Genomic DNA, 19,461 nt, shown 5'->3' on the forward strand with positions numbered 1-19,461 from the left:
AGCCTGCACATGGAAACTCCCCCTGGGGCTAACACTGTTTGGCATTTGCTGCAAAAATGAACAGAGAGGCTTTCAATCAGATTTGAATGGAGTCTTACAGATACCCTCCCTTTATCTGTGTAGGGAAGTAAATGAATGGAGGGAGCCTTGTCAATGGGGGAGGGGGGGTTCTCAGTCAGGCAATATGATATCCAATATGGTTTTTCCTGCATCTCCATGGGGAAAGAGAAGATAACTATTGGTTAAAAAAGATGTGTTATGTTAGGCTAGTATAAGTCTTAATGAATGTGTTCCTGTCTATCTGGGGCCCTTTCAGCTGAGTGCTCATTTTCATTTAGATGATCTTTAAGGAAATAGATCTTTCCCATTTGTTTGTACAGATGTCGCCAGCATTGTCTGTGCATTGAAGGGAGCTGTTTTTCAGGATGCTTTTTTATGCAAGTACTTTCTCATCTCCATGCCAACCTTTATTGACCGTACAGTACATTGACATATTCAAAATAGCCATTGAAAGTAAAAACCTTGTAGATCTTTAAAAGGTCTCCTGAATGTGTTACATTTTAAAACTAGTAAACACAGGCTTGAATGGATGGTCCTAAAGGGCCTAGTTTCTAAAAATATACATATACCAAGTAAAACTGAAACTCGATTCAGGTGTTTGCTGTTTGCTGTTTTGCATTCAGATATGTTGTTTGACAGTAAGTTTACAGGAATGTGTTTATTTGGCCTCTCTATTAACTAGGAAACACCCTGGAGGAATCTGGACAGGAAGACTTAAACTACCTATCCAAATCTAAGCAATAACAAGATTGTTTCAAAATGGCTGAATGCATGTTCTTTTTTAGTGAGTGATTTACCCTGTGCTGAGTTTTAATTTAGTTTTTTTATTTCTAAGCTGTATCGCTGTGACAACATGCGGCATATGCATAATATAATTAGCCTGGAATTGCATACAGTATAATATAAAGTCCATCTTTGGTTAATATAATCTAGCCTGTATTCAATATGAATAATGTAATCGTTCAGCATAACATTCTGTTCAATTGTAATGAAAGCTTATTCAGGTAATAAGGTTACCTTCAAATGGCCAGTTAATTAAAACCTATTTTGGGGATTATTATATTCTCTGTTTCATTGACCGAGAGAACATTGTCTTGGGTATAAGTCTGTTAGCAGCAGATGATTTTATGAGAAATCCAGAAGACCACGTTTTCTGTGGCAGAGCTTGTAGAAAAAAAATTCGGCAAGTCCATTCATATGGTAGTAGCAGTTGTATTTAAATGTTTACACATGTGTATTGGAAATTGCTCAGTAAATCCATCAGATTGGCATGCCTTTTAAAAATGACTATTCTACATATGGAAATAAAGTATGGACCACAATCTTGCAATGAATGTTGATCCTCATGGATCTGATGAATTGTAGAGATCTTGATTAATTTTACACAGAATGAGAGGAAGTGTTGATGTTTCTGAAATGATTGTCCTGTATTGTTCAGCACATCCTGTATATTATCAGTACAGTTAGTTAATAAAGTGGGATATTCATGAAACTAGTTTATATTTATAATGGCGTCTTTAACAACAGTATACATAATATTTCTTGCATGCAAAACTTGTGTTGAATCCAAAAGACTTTAAAATACATTTCCTAACTAAGTCTGTTAATGTGTAGTGAATAGGACCCATGGCTTCCACATATTTTCCCTTCACCCTTTTCCCTGGTCACAGGTTTTAAAAAAAGCAAAAAGAGCACACTGCACTAATTATGTGGTAGTTTGAAAGTTTTTAAGGCAGCTGCTTGAAATAGTGTGGTTCAAAGGTCAACACTAACCCAAGTGCATGTTTTTTTTTTTTTTTTGTTACATGAAATGTAACTGGATACCCTGTCAGAGATTCCTCTGTTGTAAACAACCATTTGACATCAATATGATGGATGGGGGAAGGGGCTGTTAAGGTCACCACTGAGCTGAAGGCTTAAGAAGGAAGCAGCGGCGCATTTTCATTCTGATCACTGAAGCTTTTACTGCTTTATGAACGGCATACATCATCAAGAGTTTGGTTGAAAGGGGGGCGTGGTGTTTGAGTCTAAATTCTCCTTTGATATTTTAGAAAGGAGACAGGTCATGGTATTTGCGTGGCTTGAAAGGTCAGAATATCTCAAACCAATTGTATATGTGTTTTTTATCTGTCAGTGGAAAGACAATGTGAAAACCCCACACTGCAGAGGGGTCTGGGAATCTTTTGTGTCGAGAGTTGAGCTAGCCTATGGTTTTGGGCGGGAATGCTTTCAGTATGGCAAAGGCAAAATACTTTTTCCATGTAAGCCAAGCAGAATTCAAATACCTCACAAGCAATATTCACACAGCCCTCCAATGAATTATCTCATATATATATATATATATATATATATATATATATATATATATATATATAATTGTAAATTAATTTAGTCGTTTGTAAAAAAAAAAAAAGGGGGGGGGGGGGGAATTTGATATATTGGCTTCATCATGCAGGTTCCATATATTTTAGCAATACTGAAATTTGTTACATAGGCATGCAAGACGACCAGATCTCTGGCTAAAACATTTTGCATTGCATTCATTGATTTTCATAAAATGACATATTTCTGTCCAGTGTGTGTCTTCTGTTACATGTATCCTCCATGTTGTTTCATGTTCAGTTCATTTAAATGATGCGCCTCAGTAAATTCTAACCCATTCGACTGATTTCAAATTCAAAACAATCTAAACCTGTGAACCGGGAGTAACATTATTTATCCTCCTGTCACCCAATCCACTTAGCTCTTCAGCCACCGGTAAGTGAAAACAGGTTAGCTCCAACCCTCAGTGGTGCCATTATTTAGGGCTGTGATTATAAGTAGCACATTGATACTGGTGTATAATCGAGCACACGTTTTATATGCTCCAAAATGGTTTGCCATTTTAGCTGTCTCTCCCCAAGAGTATGAGAATAGGTTAGCTTGCTGCTGGGATGTTAAAAACAATACTTTACCTTGAAAGAAAGCTTAATTGGATTAGTATAAATGAAAGAAATAACAACACTTGTATCTGTCGTGCTTTATTTTATAAGGGTGAATAAACAGTAATGTAATATTGTATTTATTCCTCAGGTTGATACTCAGTTAAAGCTGATCTTTCAATGTCTTACACTTAACATTTATTCAAGGTTGGTGGTCATTTTTTTAAACCTAAATGGGACCCTGTGTTTTTAAATCTATATGGACACTAAACATGAAACATTGGTAAAGCCTTGAAAGACTCCATCAGAAAGTCACTAAACATCAAAGGGATATTTGAATAGAACAACCCCTGTAGCCATTCTAAAATGCATTCTGTATCTACATCAATTTGGAAAAACAGTTTTCAAACTAAAATAAATCAATCGAGGCATACAGTATATAAAGAACTTCATGGCAGTGCTCAAAGTGAATTGCCTCTTTGAGATGTGTAATCACCTAAAGAATTCATTGAAGGTATCTTACCGTGCCGAGTGCATCATAGTAGCAGGAGCCACTGCAAGACATTTTATTTTATGTTTATATATTGGATACTCAACAGAGGAAAGCACATTGCTCAAAATAATCCATGCTGATGGTGGCATTTATAGTCTGTGTTAAGAAATTCTGTTTGACAAAAAAAGAAAAAATTACAATAGCAGTACAGAGATGTACTGTTCCTTTCTACTTAATTGACTTAATAAGTACATAACCAAGTATACAGCAAGCCTTTCATTTTAATAAACAGTATGTATGTATATATATATATATATATATATATATATATATATATATATATATATATATATATATATATATATATATATATATTATTGAATTGAATGGATGGGTTCATGTCCTATTTAATATATTTGCAGAAAACATAGGCAAGTTATGCAATTGCTAATCCTGTTAGAAACGCTTTTTATAGGTTCATAAATATCCAAGGTAAACATGACATAATTTAGGTTAACAATGCTATTAACCATATGACAGATCAATCTATTTGATTACATTTCTAATGTATTTTTGACACTATATGAAAAAACACATAATACCCATTATTTTTGGTATTTATATTACATTACATTACATTATATTATATTATATTATATTATATAAGCCTGCTTTCATATGATTTTATATACAATATTCATTGGTTTCTAGAAAAATGTTTTTTTTTTCTTTTTTTTAAATCATGCTTTGCTATGCTAACATGATGATGCCCCCAAACCCTGCAAAATGGTTTCCATGGTTTCCATGAAGCCCAGCCAATAGCAAATGAATAATACAGCATTCCAAGCTGTGCATGATTCGGTCATTTGACTCAAAAAATATTTATTAGGGGTTTATCTTTTTTGTTCAATGCATTTTTAAATATGTCAACTGCAAGGTATATTCGTCACTTTGAGATGCTTCAAAAAACAACTACCATAATAACAGTAAACAAGAAACCAAAAATAATATTCAATGATCTGTGCTGTACATAATGAGTAGCTTAGTGCTGCCTTGGTTGATCAAATAAAAAAAAAAACAGTTTCTTTTTTAATTGGAAAGACTACAGCAGCTTCATGAGTTTGGTTTCCTACAGCAACCTGTCTCTTGTGTTAATAACCAGACTTATTTAAGCAGCTTTCAACAATCGTCAGATATATTTACCAAACTACCTTCTGTGATTAATTAAAGCACACATATGTTAAATCTACCTATATAAAGGCTGAGTTTCTGTAAAAACAAGTTAACACTTCTAGCTTGCTTCCATGGACAGCCAACTCAAGTTGACTCGAGTGCTCTTGAACTGGTCTGAATTCTCCCAGAACATGAGTTGACGGACAGCTCGAGTTGATGGTGAAAAACGAGGCGATTCCATGCTTTCCAAGTTACCCGAGTTATCATGTGAGTTGGGCAGGAAATACTTGCGAGTTAAAGGTCAAGATGTGCATTCGCTGCAGATGGTAGTATAGTCAAATTGTCAATGATTTAAAAGATAGATCCATCTAGATATTCTTTCACATTTGTTTCACGCAGTACATATACCTCTGGCAGACTGGTATGCAGAACAGGGAAAGAAGTGCTAGAGACAAGGGAAATAATGTGTCAGATGTCAAAGTGGATATGAGAATGGCTATGATTAAGCCAATTTGCTGAAAACATAAAAAGTAGACTGGACATTTCCATCCAAGGATTAAACAAAACTGGAATTGATCTGATGTGATCAGAAACCCAGAGGCACTGTAAACTGCGCCTTCTACTGTAGTAGGACTGTTCTTTTTTATGGTAAGCATTTTTCGTGTCCCTTTTTTTTTTTTTTTTTTTTTACAAGGGTTTAATTAACAGCCATAATTGTTTATACCAGACATATTAGAAAGTCTATAACAAAATGGTTAATTGTTATTGTAAATATTACTAATGACATCTGCTGTCCAGACATCTCAAAGTCCATAAACAAGACAAAATGTTAAAATAAATTAGTTCTGCAAAACAAAGATTTTACCAGTGCTTACTAGTCTAACTAGCAAGGCCTTCTTTGTTGTTCTCCAAGTTGTTGCACTGACATTGTAGATGCTAGTATAAAAGGTTACTGTAAATTAGATACTGTTTTAGCAGACATTTCATTAAGTAAACATTTATTTGAATCTTTTTTGGAATATGGCATGTTTAATGTAAGTGTTTTAGATCATTATTGTAATAATAGTTTAAAGACATTTCATAAAATACTGGAAGAGGTACACTTTTAAAGTCATATGCGTCACTGCCATGTATTCATTTAAATGAAGGAACCTGGATTTCTAATTACTGTGTGATGTCCCTAGATACTTCCGTAATTATACAAATATTTGTAGTAAATATTAGATATTTCATATATCTTAGTGAGCACCTTGTCACGAGGCAATTTTAATTAAGCCTTTACGTGACCTGCACAGCCTACCATGCTGTTGTAAGCTAATTTTAAAAGACCAGCTCTAGGTCAGAGCCTCCTTTTAAAAACTAATACTGTTTATATGTCAGACACATACTGTGACACTGTTTGCCACTGCAGACTCTATACTGTATTTGCAACTCTTTTTCTTCCGATGACATTACCTCTGTAAATAAGTGAGGCAAGGTCACTGAGACATGTCAAGCATCATTTGTTTCTCATTAAGAATGATTGTTACACTAGATTGCAACTTTGGCATGGCAGTATCCTTTGTGGTTGTTTCAATTCTATGATTTTACAGTTTAAAGCATATGTTAAAGCACAGGAAAACACAATAGGCTGTATTAATGACATAATGAAGATCCCTAAACAATATATTAAAACTTCATAAGATTTTGGATTTCTTTTCTATTTGCTCATGAAACAAGCTATACATATATTCAAGACATCTAAAAAGGCTGGTAACTGTTAGACAGTGATTTGTGATTTTGTGCTGCTGGCAGTTTCTGACATCCGAGTGATTTATGACACTCCATTACATTACTTGCTTAACCGTAACTCTTGATGAAATATTTGCTCTTCGTATTAACTTTGGGATGACCTGCGATGAAAATAGCAGAAGGCTAGTTCTTCACGGGTTAAATACTTGGCACACTTATATGTTAAAGTATTCTAGTCAGCGCTGCTGCTGCAGAGATGATTGGCATGCTTGCCAGACTTTGTCTGTTGTGGCTCGATTTCAGTACAGCACTGGAGGATTAATTGTGCTTTTGAAGCATGACCTTTGCATTCTGGGCACAACTCAGTGTGAAATATCCAGGTCATCCTTTCATCCCCCTGTGTGAGGGCACATTGACAGAAGCTGTGTTAAACTTTTTTTAAGATGGCAAGATTATTATTATTTTTTGCATTCCTAAGATGCAGCCAGTAACACGAAATGAAATGGGAACAGATGTTGCAAAGGCTATATTATCCTTGAATGTAAAAGTACATACTTACCCAGGAAATATCTCATTTCTTAAAACAGAAAGAAAATGACTTGTACAAGCAAAATAATGTTCGGAACCCATGAAGATCTTTCACCTTTAGAGCAACCTTTGAGTAGCTTCTTGTTCAGTACATTTTTTCCACACAGACACATGATGGAAAAACAGAATATTTGAATATTAGCCTTTGATTGATTCAATTCCCTGTTAGTGCCTTATATTCTGGGATGTAGGCCACTGATGCAGGTTAAGTTCTCTGGAAGTTTTATGTTCCTGTAGTATTCCTTTAACAATACATCCAGAATAGGGCATGCTTACCTTTATGCACAATCAAACATGCTTAGAAACCATAGTAATTGGCTTTCTAAGAGACTGAAATAGCCATTGTTTCAGCATCCAATGATTGTAAACCCTGGGAGGATATAGATCAAACCTCACTATGGTAGTTTATAAATACTATATTTCAGTTGACGTTTGCAAATGCCCATCATATCCCCAAAGTTTTTCTGTTGTAAAAAACTTCACATCCTGACTTAAACACACAAATTTTCATATAGAAAAAAAGAAAATACATTTTCTGGATGAATCGTATATTGTAGGTTTTGCCTGGCACTTGTTATCATTGTTGCCCTGGCCTTGTATACTTGTATTTGAAGGGCATATCCATTTATGAAATACATTTTCACATGATCATATTAAAAGGTGTGTTCCCGGTCTGTGCTCTTTCTTATTGATTAATGACTGATACGGTATTCATAGTGTTGATATATCGTAAATCTAAATCCAATACATTGTAAAAAGGCATTTTGAATTTACCTGGAAAGTTTATTATGGCAAGTCCTTTATATTTTTTAATTTAAATTCGTTCCCCTGGTGGATTTGCTTCTTCAGAGTAGATACTTTTAAGCTGAGAAAGTTTAGGAATGAATTGCTGCTGGCTCACTTCACCTTCTTATACATCAACCCAGTCATCTGTAATGTAGGATGTCTGTCAGTCTTTTGAAACGACATGTCCCATATATCAAGAAGATACTATACTACTATATATATATATATTTTTAAAGTACCATTGCTTGAATTAATGGCAGCTGCATATTATTAGCTAAGGCATAATCCAAGCCATGTGAACACATAGTCATAAACATTTTCCATATAAAACAATGCTTATTGTTTTTGTGTTACAGTAGGTCGAGTTAGGCTTCAATTTGTGCACATGCAATTCATCTTCATCTTAACTGCCCCTCAGGCAGGCTGTTTTCAATATGTGCCCGCACTCAATATTAATTTCCATACCTGAGCAGAGATGTAAAATTGAATTAGCAGGTGACTCACAACAGTTTGTTAGGAAAAAGCTGCAATAACTTGGATTTGATTTTACAATAAACATTGTATCAACTTTCCAGACAGCCTCTACTACAATCACTTTAAATTGCATGATCTAGTTAAGTGCAGTACTTTAAGATTTCAAAAATGCTTTCCATGTCTGTATTTGTGTGTAGCAAGGCCCTGTAATATACTTTAATACACAGTTAAAACACAGTATATTTATCATTTGTTTATCCCAAATGATCCCATTTATTTACATTCTGTTTTTGGGATTGTTTCTGTTTTGATTTAAGCATTCCCGATGATGCAATCCTCTGCAGTCGTCCTCTCTCCCCGTCACTTGCAAATGAACATCTAGTCAGATCACGACTTGTTTCCTGGGATTTGGAATCATAATTTTCCTTAATTTAGTGGTAGCATATACTGGTGCTCCTTTTTAATCTCGGATCATTTAAAAAAACTGCTCTAGGCCAAGTCACCTTTACAGTTCTAAACAGATTGTAATAGGGGCCACATCTTGTAAGTCATCAAGCATCCTGTAACAAAATTAGACATGTTTACAACAACATGACAACAAAGAAGGAGCCGGCTTTGCCTAGTGGAGCCTAGCTGATCCAGCAGAATGATCCTAGCAGGACACTAGCCCTAAGACCTGGTTCAATTCATGCAAGAGGAATGAGTTAATTGAGATCTTGGGGTATGGCATTGCTCTCAGTATAGCAAACAAAAACATTCTAGATTTGTAATAAAATTGAAATTGAAACTGTTCATGGTAAAAAAAAAATAAAAATCATTAAAAAAAAAAAAAGCTGCTGTGTGTGTCGCTGGTGCTACACCTTCCTAAATCTTGGTCAACAAGAATCAGTTAGAGACTTTTTATAAAAGAGTGCTGTGTAATACCTGTTCATAAATTATTGTGCATAGTATTGTTGTGATCCATTGTTAACATTAAAAGTTGCTGTATGGTAGTGTGACTTACAACAGGAAAAGGTTAAAATATCTACAATAAAAGCTTGGTCTTCCAACAGAAAAAAATAGACCAGTATTTCAGTGTAAAAATTATGACTCATATAGAAATAGAATCATTTAAACACAATTGTCACATCTTCCAAGTCACCTTGTGTTTGTTCAGTGAAGGTGACATCTGAACCTAGGTATGCAGTAGTACACGAGGTGGACAAAGGACCTTTTAAATTGAGAATGGAGTGCAGTGATGAAAGAGGGACTGCAGAGCAGCATCAGTATGCAGGTGCTGTCATCTTTTAGATGGTGAATGTCATTTGCTTTCCTCTTCCAGCTCTGGCAGCCTGCTGACTGAATCCTTTCCAGCTTTTGAACCCCCCTCTAGGGGTTCGGACCAGGCCGAGGTAGCTGCCAGCACAGCTGTACAGAAAGCCACTGACGTGCTTCACAACCTTGGCAGACTGAAGAACGAGATGCAAGGCCTGTTGCAGGTGAGAAGAGAAAAGCACTCCTCCCCGCCCACCCTCTCCTTAGGCCAATGCAATGCAAATATAATAGTTTAAATATGTTTTCATGTCTCATGGCCATTATGAGTCATGGAGGTTCAGGAGGTGTGTTTTTTTTTTTTTTTAAATTAAATTACCCGTTTGGCAACTAAAAGTGAATGTCAGAACAATATGGAAACGTTTTTAATGTTATGCTCACTCACATTGATTCACAGTTTATTCAGGAGAAAGCCATGTTGACAGTAAATTGTATATACAAACTGTAACAAGCCCCTTCGCAAATTCACTAGCCTCAATTGAGGATTTTTTAAATGTAGAACAGCCAGGAACAAATCCCACGTACAGCAGTGGTGGAGTTGAAATTCACAGCAATTGCAGTTCGTAGTAGGTGAAGCTAATAGGCAGCTGGTAAATGCGTCCATTAGTTCAGAAAACACCCTCCTTGTGATCAGTTGCCTATGCAGAACACAATCTGTCCGTCCCCTTTCAGCAGATCTCTATTAAGACCATTTTACTCGGTCACTTTGTTCGCCCTGAGATGCATTCTACTGTTTTGCAGATACAGTAACTTTACCCTACTAGTTATAAACCTGCAATTTCACATACAAAGGGTTACAATAAATTAGCAGTGTGATACTGAAAGAGCAGAGAATGGAAGCCAAGCAACCCCCACAACAAATCCCCAGGGCGTTTAAGTCAGCAGCCAGATCTTCACAGACATTATAGTCCAGGGTAAAGATTTGTTTGTAATAGAAATGCATAAATTAAACACAGATGAAATCAAAGGGCAAGTTCACTGGCAAATCATAAAATGTAAAGTCGCTGGAAACCCGTAGGGCTAATAAGAAAAGCATCTCCTTTAACTTGCAAAAAATATTGAGGTAAAATAAAATACGTTTTTGAATTCTTACATCAAGTGCATTGTTTGTGCTACACTTGTATGTACATATACTACCATACACACAGTACTATACAGAATTGTTATTCTGCTGTACTGTGTGTAGGTGTAGTAGCATTGCTATTATCTGCCTGATTTTATCATTGTCTGTTTTAATTATTGTAACTCGCATGAAAGATGTTGGCTTGATTGGGACTGAGTTAGAAATGAAATATCTCCAGTACAATGTAAATTACATACCGCAGAAACACAGATTTTTGGTCCAATGTCAACATCAGTACTCAAGTAGAGGAAAAAGACATTGAATTGCACCATAACCTTGATGAGAACTGTGGGTTGTATTTCAATGAAGACGCAGAAGATTTCCTTTTTTTTATGAATAGATTAGGAAGCCAGCTTCTCTTCACTGCATGCCCATCCTATTTCCATCTATTTAAATCAGAGAGATACATTTATTTTCTGGGCACGGAATTACTACAGTACTTAAAATTCCATCATTCTGGAATCATAATTAAAGAAAAAAAACATGCAAAATTACACATTAGCAATACCATTGTTAATCCAGAGATTTACATAGTTATTGTTTCTATCTGTATGCATTGTGGGTGCTGCAGAACTGGCTTACCGATGATGATGGCCATTATAAGACAGACCTGCACTGTTATTTTGTCTGTTCTTATCTCACTCTCTCTATCTCTCTTGTTCTTTAGTAAGGAACACACACATTACAGTGAAATGTAGGTCAGCATACAGCTTCTGTGTATGAAATTGATAAAACCCAAAATGGGTCTTTTTGAAACAGAATCAGCTGTAGTGTTAATGTTTCTTTGTAGAATAATTTAGTTTAGTAATCTAATTTATAGTCATTAATAGACATTTTATAGAAGTAGACCTCACACATTTTCTCAACATTTAATAAGGTAATAATAGTAACTGTATTGAATATTGAAATCTGGACAGTCTAGAATGAGCGCTTCCTAAATAAAATACACAAAATGATCTTCTATGATACATATTTAGCTGATGTTTTACCACTGTATTATATGTTGTAATATGTTTTTGTAATATTTCATATCAATCTTTTTGGTGTGTACAGAGTAAATCAATGCATTGGTATGGCTGGCCAGGACAGGATATAGATATTATGACTAATTTTGAATAACTGAGGAAAAAATGGACAGTGTTCAGTGAACCTCCTTTTGAAAGATTGGCAGATCACAAGGTTAAAGAGTTTTGTGTTTTATTTAGGAAGGACAGCAATGGATACCAAGTGTGCAACACCACTCCAAGGTTGGTTTTTTATTTTATTTTAAAAAAATTTTTAAGAGTTGTTGTAATTTATGATTCATAAGTATTGAAATTATACAGCCTGCTCCTAGCCAGCGTGCTACAGAGAATGGTCCTGTAATATACTGCATTCTGATTTACATTGCTATACTAATTAATTTGCCATTGTAAAACCTAAATCTAATATATAATACTATGTACTGTAAATACAGAAAACAAATGCTTCCCAATTTCAGTATTATAAAGCCATTCTCAGTAAACACTGAGCAGGCTTGCTGATGTGTAGCTTGAACCAGCTATTGGAGTTAATTTTATGATTTTCTGAAGGCTAATTTATCAGCACACCAACAGTAAACTAAATTAATTATGTATTGACTGATCTTTTTTATAACTTGAATTTACTGCTCCAGCTTCATGACACGTTTACAATGGAACGGAGTGTGCAGGCTAGGCAGAACATGAGCCACAAAGCTATCGATCCAACGCCTCTTCAGCAGCCTCTGGTGAGTTTCCATGGCAACCAGCACCTGCTTATCTCGGCTTTTCTCTCTAGCCTTTAATACCTGTTGATTGTCACTGACAAGTTATTGGTGATTTTCTCCTGCACTGAAACTAGATTCACACTAAATGTCCAAGGTCCTCAGTCTAAACATGTTTGAAGAGTAAAGTGCAATTTGATCCCAATTAACAAAATGTATAACAACATTAACACTAACAATTTGTTTAAAAAAAAATTATATAACAAAATAACATATCATGACAGATGTGAAGGTAAACGTTCCAATAAAAAGATAAATCATCTGCTTTACTGTAAATATTTTTTTGCTGACCATTTAGAATGGCTTTGATTTAGATTAGATTTATTTCAAAATGTGGGATCAAGGGCATTATTATGCATAGCCAAAATCTACACAACATTTGAATCATCTAATTTTGACATTTTTGAGTTTTTACATGCTTAATGAGGATTTGACCCTACCCAGTGTGATGTTTCTGCTGTCGGTTTGCATATTTTACTTTGCGTGTGACAGGTAAACATGCAAAATGACAACCAATAAAAAATAATACCAATGTGACAGAACACAATGAGCTGAATAGCGTGTTTCAAGTCATTTTAATCAGTCTAAAAATAGCAAAGTCGAATAGACGGATACATGATTTATTGCCTGTAGTTAAACAAATCCATAGCGGCTGAATCCTACATTTTGTTAAACACTTTATTTAGTGCTGCACAATAGAACAGTAATACAGTGATTTCACTTTGTAAAATGTATCAAGATGTTCAGACAATGGACCACTCATCTAGAACAGGCATGCTTGAAAACACCAGATCAGTTGAATACACCCCATTGTGCCTTGCATGTTAAAGCTTAGGAGGGATATATAAACATATGTACGGAGCATCAAAAAAACTTATCGCTTATATTTGGATAAAATTCACTAGATGTCATCGTAAAATGACAAACTCTGTTTTAGAGCAGGTGCAGTGACTTTTTATTGTGTTGATTAACAATTGACATCATGAAGATGCTGCAAAATGATCTGTCGATCTTGGGGAGGTGTTGTGACTCTTGGTCTCCCAGTTCGTGGCTTGTCATTGACAGAGTGTGTCTGGTTATACTATCTTGCCAGGTTTAAAATTGCTGCCTGTGAGCACCCAAGACGGTGAGCCACAGTTCGCTGCCCTAGTCCAGCCTCCAACATGCCGATTGCACAAAGGCGCTGCTCTCTTGACAGATGTGGCATGTTGTTGTTGTTTTTTTTTTTTTTTTTCTGTGATTTTCTTTATTGCTATTATTGAAGCTTGCAATTCAACAGCTGAAATCACTCCATATCCAGTGTTGAATCAACTGTCTCACTAATTAGATGATTAAGTGCATATGTTTCAGTCATAGTCACTCAATTGTGTCATGGTCAATGATGAATGATTGAGAATAACGTAGTAGAGATTGACAGCGCATCATCAAGGAAGAATGAACTTCAGGTCATCCAAGTATATGTACCAACAACAATCTATTCGGATGAAGAAGTCAAAGATTTTTATGAAGTACAAGAACTACACAAACTACACAAAAATGGGAAGAGGCACTATAAGTTCATCATCAGTGATTTCAGCGCCAAAATAGGAGTCCAGCAAGAGGACAAGAATTCGGTCGGCAAATTTGGACATGGCGACAGGAACGAGAGAGACAGACAAGTCAAATTTGCAGAGAACAAGAACAAGAACCTATTCATCATGAACACCTTCTTCCAGAAGAAACCCATTAGGAAATGGACATGGAGAGGACCCAACGGAGTGAAGAATGAAATTAACTACATATTCACCAACAAAAAGATGGTACTAAACAATTTTAACACAGGAAGTGACCACAGACTTGTAAGATGCAAAATACACCTAAACACAGCACTGCAGAACGCGAAACTCGTGATGACGGAAACCAACACAATCAACGTAGAAATGCTCCAGAAGCAAAGCCTGGTGTTTCAACTGGAACTGAAGAAAAGATTCAGTGCTCTTTCAGATCTGCAAAAAAGAAGCAATCGAGGTAAACAAAATCTATGAGGAAGTGACACAAGTAATTGTAGAAACAGCAAAAAACATCGCTGGAACACAGAGTACAAAATGTGACCAGAAGATCACACAAGAGGCAAAATACCTCATAAGGAAAAGAAGGGAAATGAAACAAACAGCAGCTATGAAGTCAAAGAATGAATACATTGAGCTCTGTAAGACAGTAAGAAAGTGCATTACTGAGGATATACAGTCATTCAACTGTAGGTTAGCAGAGAAAACTATTGAAAATAACCGAAACATGAAGAAAGCAAAACAAAGACTAATCATCGGAAGAAAAAACTGATTTTAGCAATCAAACAGGAGGATGGGACTGTCATCAAGAACCGCAAATTGATTTTGAAGAGACTCGAAGACTTTTACAGAAAATTATATCAAGATGAAAAGAGCAACGTAGCAGATGATGAAGACGAGACAGAAAAATGCAACCCGAGGAAGAAGTTCCAGACATTCCACCGTAAGAAGTTAAGCATGCTATCAAACATATGAAGACAGGAAAGGCACCCAGAGAAGACGGCATAACGATTGACCAAACGACTGGAACAATGCATCGGTGATACTTTCACATAAGAAAGGAGATAAAGATAAAGAAGACCTCAAGAACCACAGACATATTAGCTTACTTTATATAATCTCCAATTTTTTTTTCCCCAAGGTACTCACCAACAGACTTCAAGATAAATTTGACTTGTCACAATCAAATGAACAAGCAGGATTCAGGAGTGGATTTAGCACAATGGATCATCTTCAAGTTGTACGGCAAGTGATTCAAACCAGCAACGAGTACGAACTACCACTTTGCATGGGATTCATCGAATAGCTCTCTGAAAAAACAAGGAATTGAGAAAACATAGAGACTTGATCAGCACCATATACAAGAATGCAACAGCCACATTAAGACTCCATAAAAATAGCGACAAAAAAAGGAAAAGGAGTTCATCAAGGAGATACAATTTCCCCAAAGCTCTTCACAGCCACCCTAGAAGACATTTGCAAAACACTGGATTGGGAAAATAAGGAGCTGAAGATCAATGGAGCCTACTTGAATCACCTACGATTTGCTGACGACATCCTCATATTTACAGTGTGCCCAGAAGAATTACAAACAAGAATACAAGAACTACAGGAGGCTAGCATCAAAGCAGATTTGAAAATTAACCTGAAGAAGACTCAAGTCATGTTCAATAAATATACCACTCCATGGGCAATTGCAGTCAATGGGATCAAGCTTGAAGAAGTCAATAACTATGTATACTTAGGACAGTTCGATTCAGCAGCGTAGAACCAAATGTGCGAAATGAACAGAAGAGCAAAAATGGGCTGGAGTGCCTTTGGAGGATTAAGCATGGTTCTGAAAGGGAAACTACCCTCATGCCTCAAGAGGAAAGTCTTCGACCAATGCGTGCTGCCAACTCTAACTTACGGATGCGAAACCTGGACCCTCAATGCAAAAATGACTCAAAAAATACAAACAACTCAATGGAGTATGGAAAGATGCATGCTGGGAATAACAAGAAAAGACAAGAAAAGGAAGGAATGGATAAGAGCGCAAACAAAAGAATGTAAGAGTGAAAAAACTGAAATGGTGTGGGCCGGACATGTAGCAAGAAGAACAGACCATCGCTGGACCAAGGAGATACTAGACTGGATCCCAAGAGATATAAAATGACCAAGAAGAAGACGTCCAGGAAGATGGCAAGGTGAAATTGGGAAACATGGATGAGAGATGCAGCAGACAGGCTTTTGTGGAAGAATATGATTTACACCCCGATAGTGACATTGCTTTGACATTGCTTTCTGTACCCTAAACTGATGGGAAATGTCACAGCCACTGGGATGGAATTGTCAAAAATATAACAGGTGGAGATAAAACTAGTGTGTGGGTGTGAACTAGAGCTCTGCCTAGATGTTTATCTAAAATGAGTACTGCTTACCAGCACTCCGGAGGATTAGTAAATCCCCTGGCAACCCAAACAAGAGCGCTCAGCGGGAGCGTCCACACCGAGGAAAAGTGCTTGTATTTCATTTAAGCATTGACGAGAATAAAATGTGACCCTTTGTTGTGTTAAGGCTTTTTTGTTCTTTCCTCTCATTTAAGTATTTAATTACCATGCTTAGCTCCTTCGCCAAATGAAATACTTAATTTCATTTAGTTGATATATTCTGGACATGAATGAGGAGTTTCATCAATTTGTTTGAAAAGGGTTTCGTGTTCTGCAGCCTCAGTGTTTAGAATAGCTAAAGATTATTCACTAAATTGTACAAACTAAATCTCCTCAACGCATGACTCTGAGCTCTTAGCGCTTGTTACCAGTAAATTTTGCATTGACTTGCTATTCTGCTACTCTTTTTTTAAAGCTGCCTGATACATTGGTTCTGCATATCTGAGCTGCTTACTCCATGTGTCCCTGACCACAGTTTGAGACCAGCAAACAAAGCCTTCTGGTAGTCCCAAGATTCCTAATTAAGAATTATGGTGCCAGGAGTTTGAGCTGTCATGCTTCACAACTTAGGAACTTGGAATGAACAGACAGTCAATAGTCTAAGCTATTTCGATCAGAATTTTCTTTAACTAGCACTGTTGAGCTTCTGCAGGCTTGTACTTGAAAGACACATTAATACAACTGGTATGGTATGGTATGGTTATTTAATCTGCTCTCCAGTAATCTAATATAGGACAGCGTACCATGTTAAATTCTTATAATTGTTAAGTTGTAGATCACATAAATATGGCTTGGTTTGGGTTTTGTGTTTATTTATTTTAGTTTAGAATTAGTCCTTGACACTTGAGTCATGTTGCCTGGTTGCTTGGTGACATGGCAGTGTAGACTGTTGGTAGTGTTCCTGGAAAGATAATAACCTAATCAATTACATGAACCTTACAGGATGAATATGTTAATCAGTCATTACGAATGTATTCTGAATCTATATGCAGAATGGGTATACAGGTAAAGATATTGCAGTGAGTTAGCTTAAGTGCAAGTAACCTTAAACTGGATACTCACCCTTAATGAATACCAAATAACTTCTAAAAATATATACATTTATATAACCTTTTTTTCCTCAATAACTTACCTGCCCCAGTGCTCTATAAATTTGTACTCTTCTCTGCATTAAGCATGGGGACACTGTTTAGGTATAGGAAGACATATAATCATCTTAATAAGAACAGAAGGGAGGCAAATCTGTAAGCTCAGGATGTGTTATGCAGCTTTTGCAGAAGTCAGGCTTGTTAGCAACAGCTGGAAGTCTCAGACAATTTGGGAGGAAGCCAGCTTTGAAGGGCTGCTAACAGTGAGGAGCAGTAAGCTTGAAGACCTTGGAACCTCACAAGCTCTTTGGCTGGATTTCCAGACATTCTGGAAATCCAGGATGTGATAGGAAACATAAAAATGTATTCCAGGAATGGAAAAGTTGTGAATCTGGTGGGTGCCAGCTATTGGAAATGTTTTGATGGTATTACAGTATTTATTCTAGCAAACCTTAAAAATATAGATACAAAATTAAAATGATTGTTACTGACATAAGGAATTAGGTTGTTACCCTCATTTACTAAAGAGAAAAAAACAAATAAATATGAAGGGTTGTGAATAAAATCTCCATTAATGTCAATAACTAGATAAGACGCATCGAATTACCATATATTATTAATTATTATCTGGGCATTTTTACTATCAACATTTGTTAAAAATGTATCTAGCCAAGTATTATGAATATACTGAATAACCATTAAGACTTAATGCAGTGCAGACCTAATGGAGGGCTGTAAAATCCTTTAACCTCTTTTTCGAGGGTGACATATTTTCATTTCTGATCCTTTTAATTGTAAAATAGAGGCTGTCATGAAAAAAGCTTTTAGTAAAATATGCTATTGATAAAATGTATTTCAGGTTTATGGGAAAGGGCTGAAAAACCCAGACTTTCATTATTATACACTAGGCATTTTAAACAAAGCCTGATCTGTATTGACCTTGTGCTTCTAGCTGCTGAAATTGTTCTGCAGTCTAGGTTTTCTAGAAGTTTAAAGGTGTAGTTACTACCAGTTACACACAGGTGGCCGGGAATGTGTACCAAATTGTAAAATAGTAATTAGTTATTATTATTAGTATTATTAGTATTAGTATGATTTATTATTGTTGTCATTGTCATTATTAAAAACATGACGCAATCCATTGGGTATCTTAAACTTCATTTTTGATTTCAGCTTGCAGGGGCTGCTCCCCTCATGGATATTGCAGACCTGCCCCAGCTCCCTCAGCCCTCTTTTCTCCAGAAATCCAAGGCCCCCAAGTCCATGTTTGAAGATGCTGAAAGGATACTGCGAGAAGTGAAGAACAACAAGAAAGTCCTTGAAGAAAACTTGGAAGCCATTATGCGGGCAAAAGATGGAGCTGCCCTACACTCTCAGATTGAGGCTTTGTCAACCAACAGGTATGGACTAGCGCTATAGCAGACTCATTCCCAATTCACATTACAATAGTGTAGCACTGATTAACGATGTAAGCACTGCTTGCCTATGATAACGTGAATACTCTTGATATACTTTAAAATTACACTTGTGTTTTCAAAAATGTGGGTTACTCAGTACTGAGTAGCACATGTCAACAAGAAGAGAACACAAATCTGGTAAATGTACATTTTTCTCTGTCTTTTTGTCTTGCTTTTTAAGGAAATAGTTGCTACAAAGTACAAAATTCTCTCTCCTTTCTGTGAATGTGGATTTTAAAAAAAAAGGTTCTAATGGTGTCTGCAGAATGTATCCTCGGAGCCTGCATACTGGTGGTGTTTATGTAGTGTGGAATGCTTTTGATGAAACTCGGGTAAGACATTTTTAAGCAAGTTATTGGCAGTATCAGAATCTGGCAAAATACGAGGGACCTTACAATGTCGTGAGTATGGTGGATGTATGTCACGGTGATCTTGTATTTTTTTGTTACTAATGTACTTAATGTTCCCAATAGCCAGTATTCCGATCTCCAGTTTTG

At 36.1% G+C, this 19,461-nt stretch overlaps 1 protein-coding gene across 2 annotated transcripts in view; it reads left to right on the forward strand.

The window, feature by feature from the left end:
* kiaa0586 (KIAA0586 ortholog) overlaps window positions 1-19,461 on the forward strand; it is a 162,703-nt gene that overhangs the window by 59,738 nt on the left and 83,504 nt on the right. For both annotated transcript variants that reach the window (XM_058991661.1, XM_058991662.1), the window contains exons 10-13: window positions 9,548-9,704; window positions 11,866-11,907; window positions 12,315-12,407; window positions 18,681-18,907. In XM_058991661.1, coding sequence (XP_058847644.1) covers window positions 9,548-9,704; window positions 11,866-11,907; window positions 12,315-12,407; window positions 18,681-18,907 — 519 coding nt within the window. The remainder of the gene's footprint in view (window positions 1-9,547; window positions 9,705-11,865; window positions 11,908-12,314; window positions 12,408-18,680; window positions 18,908-19,461) is intronic.

This window comes from Acipenser ruthenus, chromosome 18 (assembly GCF_902713425.1).
Source record: "Acipenser ruthenus chromosome 18, fAciRut3.2 maternal haplotype, whole genome shotgun sequence".
Lineage (NCBI taxonomy): Eukaryota > Metazoa > Chordata > Actinopteri > Acipenseriformes > Acipenseridae > Acipenser > Acipenser ruthenus.